At 32.4% G+C, this 22580-nt stretch overlaps 2 protein-coding genes across 5 annotated transcripts; both read left to right on the top strand.

The window, feature by feature from the left end:
* Positions 1-1553: 1553 nt before the first annotated feature.
* On the top strand, positions 1554-13308 carry LOC129293194 (probable thimet oligopeptidase). The gene is made up of 20 exons (XM_054931007.1): positions 1554-1761; positions 1913-2034; positions 2358-2521; positions 2812-2902; positions 3069-3248; positions 4965-5045; positions 5707-5787; positions 6806-6898; positions 8165-8245; positions 8313-8475; positions 8646-8766; positions 8860-8932; positions 9461-9568; positions 10165-10262; positions 10376-10421; positions 10721-10817; positions 12476-12549; positions 12630-12734; positions 12820-12900; positions 13067-13308. The coding sequence occupies exons 1-20, from the start codon at positions 1605-1607 to the stop codon at positions 13184-13186; spliced, it is 2136 nt and encodes a 711-aa protein (XP_054786982.1). The 5' UTR covers positions 1554-1604; the 3' UTR covers positions 13187-13308.
* Positions 13309-15954: 2646 nt separating this feature from the next.
* Positions 15955-22474, top strand: LOC129293181 (serine/threonine protein phosphatase 2A 59 kDa regulatory subunit B' eta isoform-like). Of its 4 annotated transcripts, none has more exons than XM_054930991.1 (4): positions 15955-16306; positions 16500-18222; positions 21919-22273; positions 22426-22474. In XM_054930991.1, exons 2-4 carry the CDS (start codon positions 17005-17007, stop codon positions 22470-22472), a joined length of 1620 nt encoding a protein of 539 aa, XP_054786966.1. In that variant the 5' UTR covers positions 15955-16306; positions 16500-17004; the 3' UTR covers positions 22473-22474. The 4 variants fall into 4 exon arrangements, with proteins under 4 accessions (XP_054786966.1, XP_054786964.1, XP_054786965.1 ...); XM_054930989.1 differs by having other exon boundaries at positions 16493-18222; XM_054930990.1 differs by having other exon boundaries at positions 16464-18222.
* Positions 22475-22580: the final 106 nt, after the last annotated feature.

Raw genomic sequence — 22580 nt, 5'->3', positions numbered from 1 at the left:
TTGTTAATAGAAAATGAGATCTCAAAAAATAATAATGAGGTATACAAATAACAATGAAATTTTGAAAAATATCACAATTCTTCTCAAATTTTTGGAGATTTTTTTAACATTGATATTTTTTTGTGAAATAACCAAAACACTCTCAGTTTAAAATTAAAAAAATATTAGTAACTACTTTAATTTAAGCATTAACTATTTTTCTTTTGATAATAATTAGAATGGAATAAGCAATTATAACTTCATTGTGCAAACTTTTCTTTTGGCAATGATCAGAATGAAATGAGTAATTATAAGTTTTCCTGTGGTAATTGTTTGTTCCACTATAGTCATTGTTTAAAAAAAATAATCATTACTTAAACTAAAGTAATTACACGTATTTACAACATTTGGACTCTACTAGATCAAAAATTTTTACTAAAAAAGTTATAATTATTTGTTTCATTTTAGTTATTATCAAAAGAAAAGTAGTCATTATGTGAATTAAAATAATCACTAATATTTATTTTTATTTTAAATTGAGGGTATTTTAGTTATTTTATAAAACTCATTAATGTTAGAGAGGTTACTTGAGAAAAAACATAAAAATTTTTTAGATTTCATTGTCATTTATATATTTTAGGGGGTTAAAGTGTATTTTTACTCTCATGTTTTCCTTTGAAAAGCACTTTGCCTCGTGCACTTGTAAATAAAATATTTTCTCCCCGAAACCATTTTTTCAAGGAAAAAAATCCCCCTCAATTAATTGATCACTATTAGTACAAGATCCTTGACATTCCTCAAAGAAAAATATAGAGAGAAAAATATAATTTTACCCTTATAAAAAATAGAAAAAACTAATCATTTCATCTTTATAATTTTAATTTAATTATAATTTAATCTTTAAATTTTTACTTAATATAACTTAATTTTTATCATTCTAACTATATTGTAAGTAAGTTTTTAAATTTTAGCTCTTTCAATTTAGTTATTATAATTTTAATCATTTAAAATATTATTTACTATATTTTTTAAAAATAAAATTATAAAGATTAAAATTATTTTAAAATTTTAATCTTTATGATCTGTATAAAAATTAAAAATATTTATTATTTTAAATATAAATTCTAAATTTTAGTATTATTTTAATTTTTATAATTTTATCCTTTAAAATATAAAAGTTAAAATTTAAAATAGTTAAAATTATAAAGGTTAAACTGCAAGGGTTAAAATTTATAAATTAAAATATAATTGATTTAAAATTATAAAAATTAAGTTATAATAAGTTAAAATTTAAAAATTATATTATAATTAAATTAAAATTATAAAATTAAATAATTAATTTTTTACAAATATAAGTAATATAATTTTTTTATCTAATTGTTAGAAAGGAAAAAGAGGAGAAGAAGACGTGAAGGATGGAAGAGAGAACCTTGTAAGGCCAGCTTTCGTCCAGCTTATTAGAAATTTATTCATTATTTAATATTTAATAATTTAATATTATTTTAAATTTATTTTTGGAATTTCCATATATACATTAATTTCAATTTAGTCATTTCACTTCGCCCGAAGCTAAACAAATTTCCCTCGCACTCGAAAGTTTTGTGACCGAGAAAAGACCAGAGAAAATGACGGGAAGTGAAGAAAACAGTGAGAAAATGGTCAAACAGAAGAGAGACAGAAGCCTACTCGCCTTCACCGGAGCTGCAGCTGTGCTTGCAATTGCCGTCAACCTTGGCATCACTGCCATCAAACACCAGAGGGAGAAAAATCGACGAAAAAAAGGTCCAATTATCTCTTACTTTCTTATCTTGGAGTTAAGCTGTCTGGTTTGTTTTGCTTTGTTGATCTAATGTGGTATACATATTTTTTTGGTGTAATTATATTTTAAGTGAATATATACTTGTTTCTGAAATCGCTTTGGGTAACGTTGTAGATCTTCCGGGCTCCAATGTGCGTATTAACCTATCAAAATCTGAGATTCTTAAGTTGGCAGACCAAATCATTGCGAAGTCAAAAGAGGTCCATGATGCTGTTGCTTCAGTCCCCCTCGACAAGGTATTCTTAACTGTTGCACTTCTTTATTTTGCTTGATGGTATTCATGAGGGAGCTTCTTCATGCACCGTTGGTGTTTTTGCATGTTATTTGTGGCTTGTTCTTATGGAGACCTTTAGAATATAATCCTCTTCAAATTTCTTGTTCGTGTATATTCCTAAGTTTCTCTCTATCTTGTCTTCATTGGTAAAATCATAACTCTGTCATTTCTGTTCGTTGATACCAACTCCCCCCCCCCCCGGCAAAAAAAAAAAAAAAATTTAGTCGTCACTGTAAATTGTTTTCTTAGGCTTGCTTAACTTAATTTAATGGTCAAAAACCGCAGGTTACATACATGAACGTTATATCACCTCTAGCAGAACTTGAAGCACATCAATTCCCGTTGATACAATCTTGTGTTTTTCCAAAGCTGGTATCCACTGTGGAGGATGTGCGCAAAGCTAGTGCAGAAGCAGAAAGAAAAATAGATGCTCATATGAACTTGTGCAGGTTTGGTTGATTAGTTTATTAGAAAAGAGGTGGTGGTAATGTTTAATTGTAATCTATAAAGAGAAGAAAAGCTATTCATTTTACTTTCTATAATGGCTTTCCCTACTATACTTGTTTTTTTTTTTTTTTTTTCACTAGAAGCAAAGAAAGGAAAACTTATGGTCTTATTATTTTGTTGTTTTCCTTGACTTATTCAATATGTGTCATTGCAAGATATTAAAAATTTAACTCTCTCTTTAATTCAAGGATTATAGAACTAAATATAATACTGTTCCGTGCAAGTGGATCAGCAAACGTGAAGATGTATATCTTGTTGTCAAAGCATTTGCAGCAAAGGGGGAGTGGATGAGTGCTGAAGCTAAATGCTTTGTTCAAATTCTGGTAAGACAATTTCTATTTGTAATCATAATTTTTTTGGGAGACTTTGTTTAGAAAATTAACTTTATTGTGCTACCTGTGTTTTGTTAAACTCAATTTAGTATATTTTAAAATGTTATCCATGTAAAAAACAAAATCCAGATCTTGATTCTTGCCTAATCAGTGACAGGTGAGAGACTTTGAGCGAAATGGAATGAACCTCACTGCAACCAAGAGAGAAGAGTTACTGCGTTTAAGAGCTCATATTGATGAATTAAGCTTAAGATATGTCCAAAATCTTAGCGATGATGGCAGTTTTCTTCTCTTCAATGAGTCAGAGTTAGCTGGTTTGCCTCCAGAGTTTCTCAAGGTTTAGTATGATTTTTCTTCCCTATTTCTGACAAAACTATTTAGTGACTCTAGAAGTTTAGACTTAAGGCCTGTTTCCCAAAATTTATTTTTTCCCCATTGAGATCCTTGGACCAAGTAAGATATTAAGCGAATGCTCACCTATCATGGTTGTTCAAACTTATGGCTTATAAAATTTGTTCATTGCAAGTATGGATGATAATATATACCCCTACAAAAGTTAATTATGAAATAACAAAGAACAAAGTATGGCAAAAGATCAAGGAAGCGGCAAAACTACCCAATCTCTTTGCATATTCAATAGAGACCTCTTGAAGGAACTCGGAGAAGACCGAAAGTGAATCCATAGACACTATTTTATTATACATTTATTGTAGAGGTAACAAAAGTATGAAAAATTTCAGCATTTCTCTTTAATTGAATGCACCAAAGCACTGCATAGACTCTGCAATACCTCAGAAATATCTTGTTCTTATCCGAACTTTTGTGCATTGTTGAGAAATCACTTCAAGGTCAGTAGGTGGATCCTTGTTCAGTTGGTCACCAATGACTCTGAACAGCTTACTACATAATAAGTCAGCCATCATATAATGCAAACAAAGGGCATGCAGCACTGCTGCTGATTCAAAATTAGACAGAAACATATATTTGGAGAATGCTTTGTTTGACTTTTGGTCCTTCGATTCTACATTAGTATTATTAAGTACAAATGACTTGAAGGAGCTTGGATTTCCAAATGTACCTGCTAAGTACAACTCTTGGTCTGACCCTATTAAGGGAATAAGACTAGGATGATTAAGAGTCTAAATTCTCCCCTTTAAATGGAAGAAAAATATGCTGTCTATGAAATTTGTTCTTCTTAAAAAATTCAAGCAGAATGGAAATTCCCAGAAAATTTTGAGTCTTTATGAAAAGAGGAAAGATTATAAAGTGAGTGATGGTTTCCGGCCCTCCAAAATAGAAACGTCACCTGGTTTGGTCTCCTCCAGGATCTTGTAGGAAGCTTATTTCCTTATCTTAAGTAAACAAGTGGTGTGTAAGTATCATAGGGTTGAGAAATATTTTTTATAGGGCAAGCATGAGTTGCATACCGCTATTGAATATTACATTAGCTTGTCACTCATTTCATAATGCAAACATACAATGACATCCTGATTAAACAAAGCAATGTTTGAGCACCAGGGTGAGATGATTAGAAGTTATACTCTGTGTTATCTTACCATTTTGGTAACACTCCTCAAACACTTTAAAAAAATCCTCCTTAATAATGTCACATTGGGAAAAAGTAAAAGTAAAAGTTGAAACCGTTGGAGCTTGGTGGTTTCTCGTTATTTATATCACAATCGGCTTTCCAAGCCTCCAAAATTTGTGGCCAAGTAGATACGATGTTAATAACTGATATAGAGCAGCAGCCCAACCTGTTGATAAACTGCCTGCTGGAAACTCCTCTTTATAAGTGTCAGGGTGGAGATAAACTATTCCCCTTATCAGCAATGGCTCAAATGACTGTGGTGAAATTGCACTGTCTTTTTTTTTACCTGCTGTAAATTGATGATATAACATAGACATGGATTATTTAGTTTGTCTGGGTAAGCTTTATACGATTATTTTATTTAATTCTGCTCAAAAGATCTATTACTGTATGCATTCATAAAATCAACAATGCTTTTTGACTAATTTTGTTTTGCGAACTTGGAATAAATTGATTCCATTACAGGCTTTAGATACATCTGAAAATGGAAAATTGAAGATCTTTTTGAGAAGTCATCATGTTTCAGCCGTACTTGAACTTTGCAGGGTATGTCATTTGAAGTATTAACATATGTTTGCATATTGCTTTGCCAACTGAGTACCATATTATGGTTGGGCACTATATTGATTTTTGTATCCCCTTGTACTACAAGGCGTGCGAGGTTCATGAACCTTATCTTTGATAAATTGGTATTTTGGTCTTTATAGTGGTCTGCCCTTTGGCATTGGTAAAATGTCTCATTGTTATTTTCCACGGGTATTTTCCTGGAAAGGACATACAGTTATAAGAAAAACAAGCTGCCTGGAAATAGATACAATGTATTGAACATTATTTCAAACTTGATTTTGCCAAAGGAATTGTTGTGCAGTTGATTATTTTTTATAATAATTTACCAAATGATTATCATTCTTAAACTTTTGTGTAGTACAAGATGAAACCTACAACTAATTCTGTTGAAAAATGTGAGTTGTAAAACAGTATTTGCCCACAGTAATGAAGGGATTGACTGAGAATAACTATATTGTCACTATAGATTTTTGAATTCATTACATGTGCACAAGCAGAAATATTAATTGTTTCTTTATATGATCCATTATGTCTATTGTTGTCGTGGTGATGGGTGCATCTTTTTGGTATATCACCATTTATGTTGAGAACTTTTACTTGCTACTTACATGATCGGTAATATTTCCTTGAGCTTGTGAAGGTAGGAACTACAAGGCAGATGGTAGCAAGGGCATATGGGAAGAGATGTGGAGAAGTCAATCTTTCGCTTCTGGAAAATCTGGTAATTTTTGCAAAGGGAATCAATCAGTATTAGGACTTCACTTTCTAATATCAAGGATGAGCTAATTGTGAGCCATGAACATTGGAGTTATTGGTTATTTGGCCCAAAGCTGGCTTTGTCGTGGGTCATCAATTTGTAAACAACTTTTGGTTATTGAAATTGTACTTAGACTGCTAATAGGTGTTTGGAAATAAAACGAACAAACCATAAACCAAAATCTTGTTTCATTGGGAGTTATTGATCTGCGAGCAACTTTTAGTTATTATACTTGCTCTACCAATACAAGAAAATGCTACAAAGTACTAAAACACCAGAAGCTGATTTTTTAGTAGGTCATTGAACATTGAGAGGTGTTGAGGGAACATTTATTTAACATTTATTTGCAAGCAACCCAACCCTTTGTTATTGTGTGACCAACTGTGGAATTTAGAGGTGTTGAAGGAAACTAAAGAAAATGTTTCTCTGTTTTTTCCCCTTATCATCCAAGGCATTATCTTTTGATACAAATAGAAGAGACTTGTGTTATGGTTGACTACATTCCAGTTATTCAATGCCTGATCTAATCCCAATAAAATAGGAAGTTAGAGACATCATAATCCTCTCTGATCTCTTTGGCAGATAAGTTACGATAAGATTTACTTAAAACAAATTAAACAATTAATCTTCAAATAATAACATTCTCTAATGTACACACGCATGCTCCCTATCTTTCTCCTCGCTAATTCTGCATGTAAGTGTATAATTCTATGTATGCTCTGATTCAAACATCTTATTCATGATTAGTAAGAAAATTGAGTTCTTTGGACAAAAGTTATAAATTATAAATGTGAATTTGTGAACTAGTATATCAGTCATTTTGATTAAGTTTTGAATTGCATTTGGTATTCGCATGAGCATATTATATTTAGGTGTTGAGTGTATGTGATCCTTGATTTTGTATTTGTTGTCTTGTTTCTTGCATTTTGATTTGATACATTTGTATAAACTTGTCTATGCATACTCTTTTGGTACGATTCAGGTGGAACAGCGACATAAATATGCTCGTTTACTTGGCTATTCAAACTATGCTGAATATGTTGTTGATATTAGGATGGCAAGGACACCTTCAAAGGTTTGTGAAGTTGTACTAGATATGCTGTAATCTGTTACAGTTAGAGGCTTATAAGCTGGATTTCTATTGGAAAATGTTTTTCTAATTAAAGTCAAAATAATTTCCCATCTGATTTTCTTGTCAAATAACTATATGGTAACTTGTATTACATTTCATTTTGGGATGCCTGTTCAGTGGGATGTGGTATGTGGAGATTGTGATATGAGCAGTTTGTTTTTCTAGTCTGGTTTGACTTTTGCCTTCAATTTATCTATGTTTGCATTTACATTTGGTGGGAAGAGGGGAGTAAAAATCAACAATGCATCTATAAAACATTGAGTCAGTCCAAAACATTTCTTGCTCTTATTTCTGCTATCTTTCTTCTCTTTCATTTCTACCTACTACCTAGTGCACTGATTAGATGAAAAAGTGGCATATGTAGTTATGTTGAATTGGAATACTCCCTTTAGTCCTATTCTTAAGAACTTTTAACTAAATCACACAGGTTAAGTCAGGTGGTTGAAATTAGTTAAGAGTCTAGATTTCTTTAAAGTTTACTATATTATTCCCATCCATAATTAAAACTATTAACTTCTACTTTTGAACCTTAAAGTCAAACATGCCACCCCAATGAACAAATTAGATATTTGGGCATTTTTGAAAATAATTCATTAATGCTTCACTAAATTTCGTAATGTATCTTATATTAAGGATCAAGCAAAACTTCTAGAAGATATATTAAGAACCAGAGGGAGTGTAATAAATATTCATGATCATTGGTAAAGTCATATTCTTTATAGGGTTAAAATGTATTGAGCCGATTTTCATCTCTGAATGTTAAGTACATGCTTGTTGGTGTTGGATGTTGTCAAAGGGTACCAAGTATCAATACTTATTACAAAATAACTTTAATACTAAGAAGTGAGTTTTGTAATAGAGTATATCTCTAATGCTTAAAAAGTTTCTAATTTATTGTACAAAAAGAAGTTAAACTGTCAAGATTGATAGTGAAGCATCTTTATGTGGGAGAACAAATGTGAGAGATAAATTCTTCCCATGTGTATTCTGTTTGAGTTGATTTCAAATGATTGCACTATGAGACATCTCTAATTCTAGGGGAAGACAATCTTGGCAAATTGTCTAGCTGAGAATGGAGTTACATTTTTTGGGCATGTTCTGAGGAAAATGTTATAGGAATTGGAGGCATTGTCTTCTTGTCACGATCATGTATTTTTCCCTTCACTTGTTCCATTAAGCTTTTTTGTTTGATGTCTAAATTTTATCCAGGTGTTTGAGTTCCTTGAAGGCATATCATCCAGTTTAGATGACTTGGCCATGAAGGAACTTGATTTGTTGAAAAATATGAAGGTTTGTACATTTTTTGGTATCTTCTGTGGTTTTATACCTTCTGATTACAAGTTTATTGTCTTTTCAGAAGAAAGAGGAAGGAGAGCGTCCGTTTGGAATTGAGGATTTATTGTTTTATGTAAAACGAGTTGAAGAGCAGAATTATACTCTGGATTTTGGCGAGCTCAAACAATACTTTCCAATTAGTTTAGTGCTATCTGGGATCTTCAAAATTCTCCAAGATATATTTGGTATCATTATATCTGATAATCTTTTCGTCTTTTTGTATTTTGTTGCCCTGACCATCAGATTTTCATTTGACGCAGTAACTAGAGTTCTAACAAGTTTTAAGATATATTGATTACTTTTTTCAGTTCAGTACAAGTTATGCTGATTTTCATTCTTGTTATTTCCCACACAGGTTTAAGATTTGAGGAAATTGTAGGTGCTGAGGTTTGGCATTCTGATGTTTGTGTTTTCTCAGTCCTTGATTTAGGTTCTGGTGAACTATTGGGTTATTGCTACCTTGATTTGTACTCAAGGTTTTTTCCTCACTACCTCGTATTTCAGTGTTTCAGTTATTTATGTTTGCTAGCAGAAGTTGGAAAAGTGGTTGAATTTTTTAACTATAACAGGGAAGGTAAATATGGCCATACTTGTGTGGTGGCTTTTCAAAACAATGCATCAAAAATCAGTGCGGCACATCAGGTTATTTTTTTGCTTAGCATTTGTTTTTCTAATATTCTGATTCAAAGAATGGTTTAGATGTTAGAGTTGTCTATTTTTTCCCCTCTAAACATTTGCTTGTGGTAATGAATTATTTACATGCCTTATTTCTATCACTGCTTTTACTGATTTACTTGTGATTGAACGTGGCAATCAGGAGCTGAAGCAAGGATCTTTGTCTTAGACCCTACTAGAATTTCAATTAACATGAACAATCCTCATATCTCTTGCTCTGAAAGAAAGATAAAACTTCTAATTGAGAAATTTCCTGCATAAATAATTTTATGCATGGGTGATTATGATTCATGTGATGTATTTATGATCTGTTGTTTTGTTTTCAACTTATAATTACACTAACATACTTTTCATGCAAATTTGCTGAATGTCCAAGTGAGGTGTCGTTTAATTATTTATTTCAAAACATTGAATCTTGACAATTGCATGGATAAAAATATTATCATTCTGTCTCTCTTAAAAGTTATCCCTGCTGTTATGTTTTTCTGTATGTAGGTTCCAGTTGCATTAATGATCTGTCAGTGTCAAAAGGGTCTTGGCAGTAATTCTGGATTGTTGCGATTTTCTGAAGTGGTCAGTCTTTTCCATGAGTTTGGCCATGTGGTATGTTTGCTTTCATCTTAAATGGTTCCTTAATCTGAGTTGTTTCGTTTACTATGTTTATCTTATCGTCATTTTGATTTCCTTTTCTGGGGAAAAAAGGAAGAGAATAAAAAATTGCTGAATGGGAGACCCTGAGACATCCTACTCTTGGTACTTTAACATTTTTCCTTATTATTGTAGTAACTCAAGCTACAATAGAGAAGGGTAGATTGGTGTTTATTGCTGCAGTAAATGCTTTAATCTAATGACATCTTTCTTACTTAACTGCTTTTTTGGCTATTAAAGAGAGCATTTCTTATCTAGTTGTTAGGCCTTTATCTGTTTGTCAGGCAGTTAGGCCTTTAATATTAATTTTTTCTGATCTTGTATTTCATTCAAGAAAAATTGATCTTAATTTTAAATTTGTATCAGCTATTTCCTTGTGATTTTGGATGTTGAACATTGCTCTTCAACCCTATTTTTACTCAAACCATATTCCGCTTTCAATGAATTAGAATCAGAGCATTATTAAACTTGTAGTCTTCATAGATTGTACTTCCAATTATGTGTTTTGTGCACATTTTTTTCTTATGGAATCTTTTTAAATAAATTGTTAGGTTCAACAAATCTGCAATCGTGCATCCTTTTCTAGACTTTCTGGGCTGCGTGTTGATCCTGACTTTGTGGAAATTCCTGCTCAGGTGCTAGAAAATTGGTAATCAATCACTCAATCAATATTTCTTCACTGGTTTTTTTTTTTCTTTTTTTAAATCTCCACTGGGTATTTGTTGACCCAAGTTCATTCTTCATGCTTGTGAAAAACTGTAGGTGTTTTGAAAGCTCTTCTTTGAAGTTGATTACTGGATTCCATCAGGTGAGTTTTGCTATCAGTTTCCTGCATGATTTAGCCTTTAATTATTTTGGTCCCCTCTACCTGAAATGAGTAATAATAGTTGCTGATCACTTTAGAGGCATGCCATTCTCACTATCCAGTGTGTCTGATTTATCTGGGGCCAGCTGCACCAGAAATCTTGTCTCCAACACCGCATTCTTAATTGCATGACTATGAAACAGTTTGCAACTACCATTAATAATCTGAAATGGGTCTAATAAATACTACTTTTGATCACACTCTCAACTTATTAATTGTTACATTGATTTAATGAGTTGCAGGATATTACAAGGCCCTTAAAGGAAGGCATGTGTAAATCAATTAAAAGATGGAGGAACTCTTTTTCTGCACTCAAATTGAAGCAAGAGATTCTTTACTGTATGTTATATTTTTTCACGTCTTGGAATTAAACTTCATATTTGATATTACTATCTTATGTATTTAATTGTGCAATTGATCATTAATGTTTTTATTAGAAGTAATAGTTGATTGGAAATGTATCGTTAATTTTAGGTGGTACTTCTGTTGCCTCTGTTATAGCACTAATATCATAATAAAATGTAGCGAATTTGAGGCAAGGAATGCTTTGAATGTTTTGATTTTTTCCTCAAAGTAGTTTATACTTCTCCAAGTTTAACTGCCAAGGACAAACCAAATGGTTTAAAAAAATTCTTCATTCAGTGATAAAATTTCTGAAGTAAAATGTCTGGGATGTAAATGAATCGAATCTTATTGGCATACAGAAAGGTAGCTTAAACAAATATTCTGATGCGAGAATGTTACCACTGAAGGAAATGAGGAAGCTACATTGAGAAGTATATTGAACGCTCTTGTTTAAGGGAGAGACCCTGAAACTCCTTAAGATCATCAGATAACTACTTGTTGATCCTTCTAAAGACTTAGCTACTGATTTATGCCACTTCCCTTTAGTAGAATTCAAGGGTGCAATGACAAGTATGTCCTCTAAGAGGACCGTCAACTTCCTTCACATTACGTGCATGTGCTTGCCTATTCATGGTATCTTTAAGATCTAAACTTTAAATTTTCTGGGCCGGATCTTGGTACTGGACTAAGTCTCAGGGGTTGGTTCCTTATTTCCGGGAGTTGTGCTAGGGGTGGGTTCTCTTTTGCTTCCTTATATGTATTAAAGAGCCTCATTGAACATTTAAGCTTATGTTTGGATAATATCTTTGACCACGAGGCAATTGAGTTTGTACTTGTCAATAGCTTTCTGTTGTTTTGGTCTTCAAGATGTTTTAAATTTCTTATAAATGTTAACTTTTGTTTTTTGATTCATTGTTCAAAATTGCAAGGACTAGCATTTTGGATACCTTTGAGCTTTTATTACATGCTAGAATCTGAATGTTTAGAAGAGCTACCTTGTTTCCTATCTCTCAATGATGTGCTAATTGTTAGAATGTGAAACAGTATTCTGTTGTATTTTATACTAGCAAGTGAAGTAGTAGTTATCATTGTTATTCTGAGCAGGCAGAGTAATAATTTTCATTGTTATATACTACTCTTGTTCCAAATTATGAGACACTTCTAAGAGAGATTCAATGTCCCAAAATATAAGGCTTTTTGACAAAAATAAGGTTTCATTAATAATATTTTTTCGATATTACTCTTCCCATTATATTTTCTCTTTAATATTTTTTTTCACAAGCATTGTATTAAATGAAGGGCATTTTTAAAAGTTTATATTTTTATTTTGAAAAAATAATATTGTAAATTGTATTTAATTAGCTTTATTAATATGTGTGACTTTATCTAAAAGTGTCTTATAGACAGAGGAGCAATATATATAGATATAATTTTATATATTGGATAAGCCCGAGGTCCATATAATTTGTTTTCAAGGTTTTTCAGTTTGTATTAGGTGTCAGGTGCCTTCTATTTTCTCCATTATTTTTTCTTTTGAGTAGGAATTGAACACGGTGTGGTGTGGTGTGGTGCGGTGTGTTGATGAGGAGAATCTGTCCACAGTACTTCCATTTTTTTTTTTTTAATGCAAGTGATTTTTTTCCCTCTAACAGGTCTTTTTGACCAAATCATACATTCTGCTGATAATGTAGACATTCTAGAGCTGTTCAAACATCTTCACCCTAAGGTACATGAATTTATGGTATTACCTGTATGAAGTTCACACTGAAATGAAAAGGTGAAAGGAAGATAATTTTTATTTCCCAGGTGATGCTAGGCTTGCCAATGTTAGAAGGAACGAATCCAGCTTCATGTTTTCCGGCCAGTGTTATAGGTTATGAGGCTGCTTGCTACAGTCGTATTTGGAGCGAGGTACGAGTAACTCACTGCTTCATCAGATACAGATAGCAATACCGTAGTCAAAATATATCAACAGTTAAAACTCGTAAATGTTCAGGTTTTTGCTGCTGATATATTTGCCTCAAAGTTCAGCAATGATGTTTCAAACCATCACGTTGGCATGCAATTTAGGAACAAGGTAAGTAATGTTATGGCATTTTCCCCCAAGAATTATGTTGATGGTTTGTTATTAGTTTAAATTTTTAAAATTGTCATGAAGCTATGTATCAGTTACCTTATGAAAATCTCGCATATCGCAATTATTTAAGCTTTTTATTTGCTTCTTTGATCAAATATATTGGCAGGTATTGGCCCCCGGGGGATCAAAAGATCCCATTGAAGTTCTAACAGCCTTTCTTGGAAGAGAACCATCAATTCAAGCTTATATTAATAGAAGGGCCAACTATACTTTGCAGGGAGTTTAGCAGGATCGTCTATCGGGTCGTTACTCTGCACGCTGGTCTTATTTATTGGCCCGTGAATTTGTCTGTGTATTGACCTTCGTTGAAAAGATCAGATTTTTATGATAATTGTGCTGTTAAATTTATATGCTTGGGTTAATTATGCAGGTAGGTCCTTTTTATTTTTTGCCAGAAGTACACAAATACCATCTGAGCTAATAAAAATTTATCAAAATAATTGCCCCAAAAAACCATAAAAGTAAGTCAGTAGATTTTATCACTTGCTAGTTCTTCGTACATTTTATTTTCTAGCCGACCAAAGTGTAAATATTCATGGTAGTCTCTGGGACCAGGTATTTATAGGTCTGTAAATAATGAGTTTTCTCTTCTTCTTTCTTGAAAATTTAATTATTTACTTTTTTAATTATTTTTTATTATAATTTAGTCTTTAAATTTTGATTTAATACAATGCTTAAAAATTAATATTTTAAATAGTTAAAATTATGATGGTTGAATTATATCAAGTTAAATTTTAAAAATTAAGTTATAATTAAATTAAATTGTAAAAATTAAATTGTATCAAGTTAAAGATTAATGAATAAATTATAACGGTTAAAATTATATATATATATATATATATCTAATAATAATAATTATTATTATTATTTTAAAATTTTGTGTCTTCATGATTTGGGCGTGGATGACCTGTTAAATCCGAAGTTTTAGAGATTCCCCTTGACAGGTGAGATAGATGAAGAAAGAAAAGTTAGAGAGAGAGAGATAGAGAGAGAGGAAAAGGGTTGTGGTAAGACGATTTAGGCCTTTAGGGCATGTTTAGATGCGATCCCTCTCTGGCAGCAGAGGAGCACGTGTGCAGAACCCTGAGCGAAATGCTGATGCTAATGCTTTCTTTCTTGGTTTATTTACTTCTACACTTTCCCTGCTTATGTGTGAGCTGGATTATTCTATATTTTACTCCTAGGTATATGCGCTAGGCTTGTAGAGGAATCATGGGATTGCCAGCTTCATTTTAATTTCTTCCTCTTTTATTTCTTTATTTGTGTAATGTTTGGGCAATCATACTCACTTTTTCTCTCTTTTTTAGTGAAACACTTTTTTTTTTGTCGTCTTCTTTTGTTCTAACCAAATGGGACTTTTGTTAACACGGGTTAAGTTGACTTGTTCTTTCAGCGAAGTGATTTTTTTTTTAAATTTTATAGTATATACGGATAGATAAATATTCATGTAATTTTCTTTTTCTTTTTCTTTTTTGGCCATGACAATGACACGGTACATCAAGTCATATAGCGTTCAATGATGACTGCTTAAATTATGCCATATCAAGCTTGGGAAAATGGTGTCCCCACTTCCCTTCCTTTCATTTCCCTCTCGTCATTCTTAATCAACTTTTCAACAGTTTAAATTTAATTTTTAATAAAATTATTATTTTAATTTTATATAAGATTTATAAATAAAATATTATAGTTTATAATTATTTAGATTAAAATTTAATAGTTTAAAATATTATAGTTTAAATTTATAAACTATAATATTTTATTTACATATCTTTATATAAAGTTAAAATAATAATTTTATCAAAAATCAAATTAAATCATTAAAATTTTAATTCAAAAGTAACGAGAGAAAAATGAAGGGAAAGAAAGTGAAGACACTCTCTTCCCACTAAGCTTTTGCTTATTCCTCTTGCGAGTGGTGCAAATTCATTCTGTCAATGAGTATTTCATATAATATGATAATAATTATTTAATTTAATTATATATTTGTAAGAGATTTTGTGGTGTCAGTGAAGGGTGTGTTGATTATAAGAATTATTTTAAATTTTTTAGAATAATATATTTTTACTAATTTTTAATTATTGATAAAATCTAATAAATACCTTTGAGTGAGTGAATTTAAATTATTTATCAAATTTAAATCTTAATACTCTTAAGCCTTTGAAAAGAGGCATGATTTTCCCATCTCATTTCAAGGGAAAGTCTCTTACTTTTCCCTTATAACTCTATTGTTTTGTTGTCAATATATATATTTTTTATTAAAAAATATAAAATATTTTTAAATAAATTTTATTATAATAAAATAGTTATTTATTTTTAAATTAATACCATCTTTTCATATTTATTACTATTTTATAAGATATTTTACTTTAAAATAATTATAAATTAATTTATTTATTAAGAATACTTTTAAAAAAATATAATGATTATACATTGAAATATTAAGAATATTTTATATTTTTTAATATCTAATCTCTCAAAACATTCCTTACGTTTTTCAACAAAATAAGTATATATTACACACAGCTTGCATGTATGTGTATGTATAATATACTCATTTGCTTGGGAAATATGTTGGAATTTTAATTTATAATATATTCATTATTTTCCCATGCAATATCCATTTGTTCAAACATCTTCAAGCCCCATTAATAAGATTGAGCTGTCAGTATTTAGTCCTAATTTAAATGTTGTCAAATTAGTTTTAATTGAGTTGGCCAAAAAATTAGTTTTAATTGAACCTTTTGTACTAGCTTTTAAATTCGTTAAAAGAAAAAAAAAGGACCTTCATCTTCTATATGTTTACTAGATCCTACGTTTTTTGGCCAAAAAAAAAAAGATCCTACGTTTGTCTTCCTTCAGTTTCATTTCACCAAACAAAAAATTGAAACAAAAGAAAACCAAAGCCAAAACAAAAGATAAAATGCACAATTTTATTGTGAATTATCTGTGGCGAGCTTAAAATTTTAAATATTAAATTACATAGTAGTTTCACACTCCGTTCTTTGTGCTTTTGCTAACCACAAAAGCTCTTCTTCCAGGGCCTTCAATCTCAATCCGGGCCAAAGAAGTTCCCTTTCGTTGACGTTCAGAATGCGTGATTTTGATTTTGATGTGACCGACGACGGTGTCGTCTCGAATTGAGTCTTGGCCAATTGATGTTTTCTGGTGCATATCTCGCTCGCTTCGTCGCTTCTGTTTTCTGCTTTGACGAGTGGCGAACAACCGGATCCGAAATCAAAGAGAGGAATGATTGAATTAGAAGAAATTTTTTAATGTGTACTGGTAATGAATAAATTTTCCGGGTCAACAAACAACGACGAGGAAGATAAAACCGTGTTTGCTCCATGTATAATACGACCCTATAATTACTTACAATTTTTTCTGTTGCGTTGTTCTTTGAGTTATCTGGATGCTTGCATTTGCATGTGCTTTTTCCGGGTTTGCTTCTTTATTTATTCATATAGTTATTATTTTTTAGCTGGGATATATTTTATTCTCTGCAGATTGTTCGAAAATAATCTTTTGTTTTTAGGAAACAGAAGAACTGAAAGGGGAATCCGCGGAACATTCTTCGTATTTCTCTCGCGGCTCAAGTCAAAGAAACGGAGGGTGGTGGTTAAAATTCTGAATTTTGAATAGCGTCGTGAAGATTATTGCTCCCGATCTTTGCTGTGTTTCGGAATCTAGTGCGAAGGTTTGGTCTTTTCTGACCAATTATCTCTTCGACTTGTTGGATGAGCTGTATTTATAGTTTTAAGTGAATGAGATGAATACTTGAAGGCTATGTTTTGATCCATGGTTAGAGAAGTGGGTTTCTTTATGCTCCCCAGATGAACAGGGGATTTCATGCGGCCACCGTATGTTTTTTGTCATTAAGGGACATTCAGTCAATATGTGTGTCTGGTGTTTTCTGTACATGATTTTATGTCATTGAGGAAGGTTACATGAATCTTTGTTTATTCCGCACAACAGAAGAAGACGTGTGGTGCACAAGCGTAAGTGATCAGTATTTCAGATTTCTGGCAGGTGTTAATTCTATGAATTATGTTCAAACAAATACTCAGTAAGCTTCCTCGAAAGTCGTCTAAATCCTCTGAATATCGGGAACACGGTGGAAGTGGAAGCCCTGCAGTTCATTCAAATGCTTCGTCCGCCTCTCGAAGCGGTGATCTTGGGAGCAGTAAGTCCGGAAATTCTTCCGTATTGCAAGCCCATTATTCTGCTTTAAATCCGGGACAGAATCATGGTAACAGAGTTTCCCTTGGTGCGAATGTAAATCTGACTGGGAATTCGGTGCCTACCTCGTATGAAGCATTACCAACATTCAGGGATGTTCCTAATTCTGAGAAGCTGAACTTGTTTATTAAAAAGCTGAAGATGTGCTGTGTTGTGTTTGACTTCACTGACCCAACTAAGCACACCAAAGAAAAGGAAATTAAGCGGCAGACCTTGGTAGAAATGGTAGACTATGTGACTTCTGCCAGTGGTAAATTCCCAGAAATTGTAATACAAGAAGTTGTAAAAATGGTAACTGTAAATATATTCAGGACGCTTAGTCCTCAACCGCGTGAGAACAAATTTGTTGAAGCCCTTGATGTGGAGGACGAGGAGCCTTCCATGGATCCTGGTTGGCCTCACTTGCAAATTGTGTATGAGCTTTTTCTAAGATTTGTGGCGTCACCTGAGCTGGATGCAAAGTTGGCTAAAAGATATGTTGATCAGTCCTTCATATTGAAGCTTCTGGATTTGTTTGACTCTGAAGATCCTAGAGAACGAGAATATTTGAAAATGACTCTACACCGCATTTATGGAAAATTCATGGCGCATCGCCCTTTCATCAGGAAAGCTATCAATAACATCTTTTATCGTTTTATTTTTGAGACGGAGAAGCATAATGGAATTGCCGAATTTTTAGAAATTCTGGGGAGCATCATTAATGGTTTTGCACTACCATTGAAAGAGGAGCACAAACTGTTTCTTGTTCGTGTATTGATTCCCCTTCACAAACCAAAATGCTTAGCAATGTACCATCAACAGTTGTCTTATTGCATTACCCAATTCGTAGAGAAAGATTGCAAGCTTGCTGATACCATTATTAGGGGATTATTGAAGTACTGGCCAATAACAAATAGTTCAAAGGAAGTGATGTTCCTAAGTGAGTTGGAAGAAGTTTTGGAAGCAACTCAATCTCCAGAATTCCAGCGCTGTATGGTGCCATTGTTTCGCCGGATAGCACAGTGCTTGAATAGTTCACATTTCCAGGTATGACATCTCAATGTTTTGATCTAGTTTGTTTCACCTCATCACGATTCTATGTGGACATTACAGTTTATTTTTGAAGAGGGTTTTCATTAGCGATCTCTGTGTTACTGATGATATTTATTTCCTTTATTTGAGAAGACCTTTTGGCCTCTAGAAAAGGAGGGACCTTTTGTATCACTTGATTTCCTGGTACTTCCTTTAGGTTCAAAATCAAAACAATGAAAAATGATTGTTTTCTTAGGTCACAATGCCTTTCTGATGGGCCCCAATATTCAGGGTGTATTCTGGAAGGGCCAGGAAGGAAGGCTGTCGTAGGCTGTTACACAATGACTTTGGGGTGGTTTGGGCAGGGAAAATTCTGTTCTTGCCAGAATGAGTGGGTGTAAGTGAGTCTGGGTTATGAAGAAGTCTTATAAAGAGTGAGAAAGGTTGTGGAAGAGTTTAGATTGGTTTTGGTGGGAGATGGTTGGCATCCCAAAGGCCGGGCATTGTTTTCTTTCTTCTGTTTTTATTCCTTGATCACTGTACAGGCAATTCTGCCATTCTGATGGTTTGCCTATGTTTTGTTATATAAATTCCAGATACGTCTGTTATTTCTAATATTTACTCTAGAATATTTGTCTGGGTTCCATCACTTTCTAAAGCATGGAGATCATTCAAATCTTTTTCTAATTACTTAAGTTTTGGATATATCTAGCAATCCATCTTTGTTTTATAGGGCATAGAGTTGGGCCTCTAAAAGAAAAACGTGGATGTTTGAATTCGAGTCTTTTTTTGTCTTATGGTTATCCAATTCCAATAAACTGGAGCACCGATCGCCTGGCATATGCAGTAGGTGTCATATGAAGCATTATCTCATGCACACAATAGTTTAGTAGTGTAGTTCTTATATTCATACACGCACACAGAAAAAGGGAAATCTTTAGTTCTTCAACTTGGCATTGCATGCCTAGGAATGGCTTCTTGGTGAGTGTTGGAGATTGGAGTTTGTTCTTCTCTTTTCTTCTTTTTTGAGAAAAGGGGGGGGGGGGCGCGTAAACTCTTAAACTTTGCTCTACCTGGTCTTTCATGTTTCTATTAAGTCCAAAGATAAGTTGTCCTAACACTCTCTCCCTCCCCCCATTCACATAGTTTAGTCTAATTCCTCTGACATTTCATTAATTATTGGTGCTTCTTTCTTTCTGTATATTGCTGGAAGGTTTTTCTTGTCTCTGAATATTTAAGTCCATGCCTTGGAGGTCTTATTTTGTGCCAGTTCTGCATTATGTTCAAATAGATGAAACTATTTTGAATTGGATATTTCTTTCTTGACAAAGAGAGCATGGATTTTATTAATTATGAGGCAACGACAACTTTCTTCTGAGATGTGCATAGTAGACTGAAATTGAGTCAATTCTCCTTTAAATCATTCATTTGTAGCGATTCAGTCATTTGCTGGATTACATTGTACATGAAATCATCAGTAATTTTTTGTCACTCAGTTTTTTTATTCAAAAAAATGTGTATTCCGATTTTTTTTTTTCCTTGGATACTTATCAAATTTGATGTTTTTATTGTAATCTATTTTTGTATGAGATCAAGGCGATCATAACCTTTACCCTTTAATTTTCATTATGGGTTGCCTGCTTGCCTTTTGTTGGAACAACAATATGATGTAATAGACGCTACCAGTGGTGTAGATAAGATCAACTTCCGTGTCATTGACTAATGTGCTATTTTTAATGTTCCCATTCATCCTTAGAATGACGTGCTATGGAAGTTAAATTCACATTTTTACCTTCCTTGCTCTTTTTTTCTTTCTTTTTTCTTTTTGGCAGTTTTTACACCTAAACATTAGTCTTCATTATTTATTTATTTATTTATTTTTTGACCAATCACCTAAGCACTATTCTGAGGTTGAGTTATTTTCTAAGTGAGGAGAGGGTCCTTTTACTTACTGACAATATAGGGCCTGTTTGGTTTTTATTCTCATTTTTTGTTTTTCAAAACTGTTTTGTAATACAGTTTTTAAAATTATTTTTAAAACAAAATAAAAAGAAAATTCGTTTAGTTATGTTAGTTAAAAAACAGTTTTAGAATTAAAAAATAAACTGATAGTGATGGTTATAGGTAGTTAATTGTAGTGATTAATAATAGAAATTAATTAAGGTAACTATAATTTCTAATAATTAAATGTAGTATATTTAAAAAAAAAAGAAAACAGCTTTTTAAAAAAAAATGAAAATCATTTTAAAAATAATTAAATGAAAAACACTTATCCAAACAAATTTTTAAATTTTTCTGTTTTTACAAACAAAAAACAGTTTTTAAAAACAGAAAAGAAACAAGCCCATAGTCGCCAAACGTTTATTGGCATCTCTACAAGTAACTAAAAGAACTTTTTGGCCATGCTTTACAGATGCTTGATTGGCCCTCCCAAAAGAATTTGGCTTTGTTTAAGTTTTCTTATTAGAAAGGTGGAGAAAAAAATGTCATACCATTATTCCAGTCTCCCTCTTGTTTGACTTTTAATAATTTTCTTAAGGCGTTCTTTGTAGTCTAGATGCACGAAAGTACCAATAAACTGCAATTTGCTACATTCAAGAGAAAAGTTAACTTTTTCTTATCACACAACATTATGATATTTTTTTTCTTATTTAAATTTTTTCGTTGAAAATTTCTCCTTCCCCTAAAAGTAATCAACGGCACTTGTAAATAACTCTTTGTATTAGTCCAGCCTATAAACTAAGGAGTTATAAGCCAGCAATATTTGTTTGCTACTGTACTGTTATTTGATTTTGTACTTTTAAAATTAAAACCTTATAATTCTTACTTTATATGCAAAACTTACTGTGTGAAGTGTCACCAAGCTGAAAGAAACCTGATTAAATGAGCGATGTAATGTTAGATTTAGTGATGCTTTTCGTTGATTACTCATGCTTATGGATTGGAGCATGTCTCGTCCTTGGTGTAGTCCATCAGCCAAATGTATGATTGGTGCTATTGTCATGCTAAACTTCTTTGCATGTAAGGGAATTACTTTATAGTTTTCAACTTTTATTATTCCATGTCTTTGCCTGACGCATGCTGGATGCACATATTAAATACAAAACAGATACTGAAAATTATACGCAAACATAAATCTCGCGATTCTGCTTTCAGGACTCAGGTGGCAGTGTTTGTTCTTGTGAAACAATGATCTCATTGAGAGCTTGCTTTGTAGTGTTGATTTTATAGTTTAGGTCCATCAACATGTTTATGTCTAAGACTGACTGGAAATGCATATCATAAAGTCACTTCTTTTTTTTTCAGCAAAACAAAAAGAAAAAGCACTGGACATGCATATCAAATACTCCTCTAGTCCTATTTATAGAATAGAGAGAGAGTATTTGTTTTGGTTTTATTTATAGAACACTTCTATGATTTTTGCTTCCATCCTTACCCTTTTGCCCCTATTAAATGCTGGGGTATTTTATTTTTAATGTTTGTATATTTAATAAGTACAATTAGAGACTAGTTAAATTTTTAGACAGTGTGACCTGGTTTTAGTGATACATGTTAAAAGTGATTTATAAATAAGACCAGAAGGAGTACAACTCTATAAAGTATGCACAAACACCTCTGTCGCCGAGTTCTAAACCTGTGTCAGTGTCCGTGCATATCAATTCATACTATCTCCCCACAGCACAGACATGAATGTTGTGCTTTTGTTTTCAGGTGGCTGAAAGGGCGTTGTTCATGTGGAACAATGATCATATTGAGAACTTGATAAAACAAAACCGCAAAGTGATACTGCCCATTATCTTCCCAGCACTGGAGAGAAATGCCAGAAGCCATTGGAACCAGGCCGTGCACAGTTTGACTCTAAATGTAAAGAAGACTTTCTATGATCTTGATCCTGACCTGTTTAAGGAATGCTTACAGAAGTACGAGGAAGATGTATCAAAGGAAGATGAAGTTACAGCAAAACGTGAATCTATTTGGAAACGTTTAGAGGAACTTGCTGCAAAAAAAGCTTCAAGCAATGAAGCAGTCCTTGTTCATTCTCAAGCTTCCCCTCGTAGCTCTTCAGGTTAGGAAGAATTGGAATCTGTAGTATGATCCAATAACTTCATTTTTGAAAAAAAAAAAAAATCTGAGCTGGAATTTTATATTATTTGTTCGTTTTATTGATGGGGTGGCTAAGAGCAGTAATTTCATGAATATTTTCTTACTTTCTCACAGAGCAATTGAAGGGGATGATAGTAACACATAATGGAAAGCTTAGCTAGCATATTGCATTTGAACCCCAAAGGTATTTTGATTTATTAGTAGATATGAATATGTGGTTAAGTGCATTGTTAATATGTTCAAATCTTTTAAGCCAATCCCAATTATTT

This window comes from Prosopis cineraria, unplaced genomic scaffold (assembly GCF_029017545.1).
Source record: "Prosopis cineraria cultivar Desert tree isolate PC_DT_omini unplaced genomic scaffold, ASM2901754v1 PC14, whole genome shotgun sequence".
Lineage (NCBI taxonomy): Eukaryota > Viridiplantae > Streptophyta > Magnoliopsida > Fabales > Fabaceae > Prosopis > Prosopis cineraria.
The sequence above is the reverse complement of the archived record's forward strand: the minus strand, read 5'-3'. Positions and strand labels throughout refer to the sequence as shown.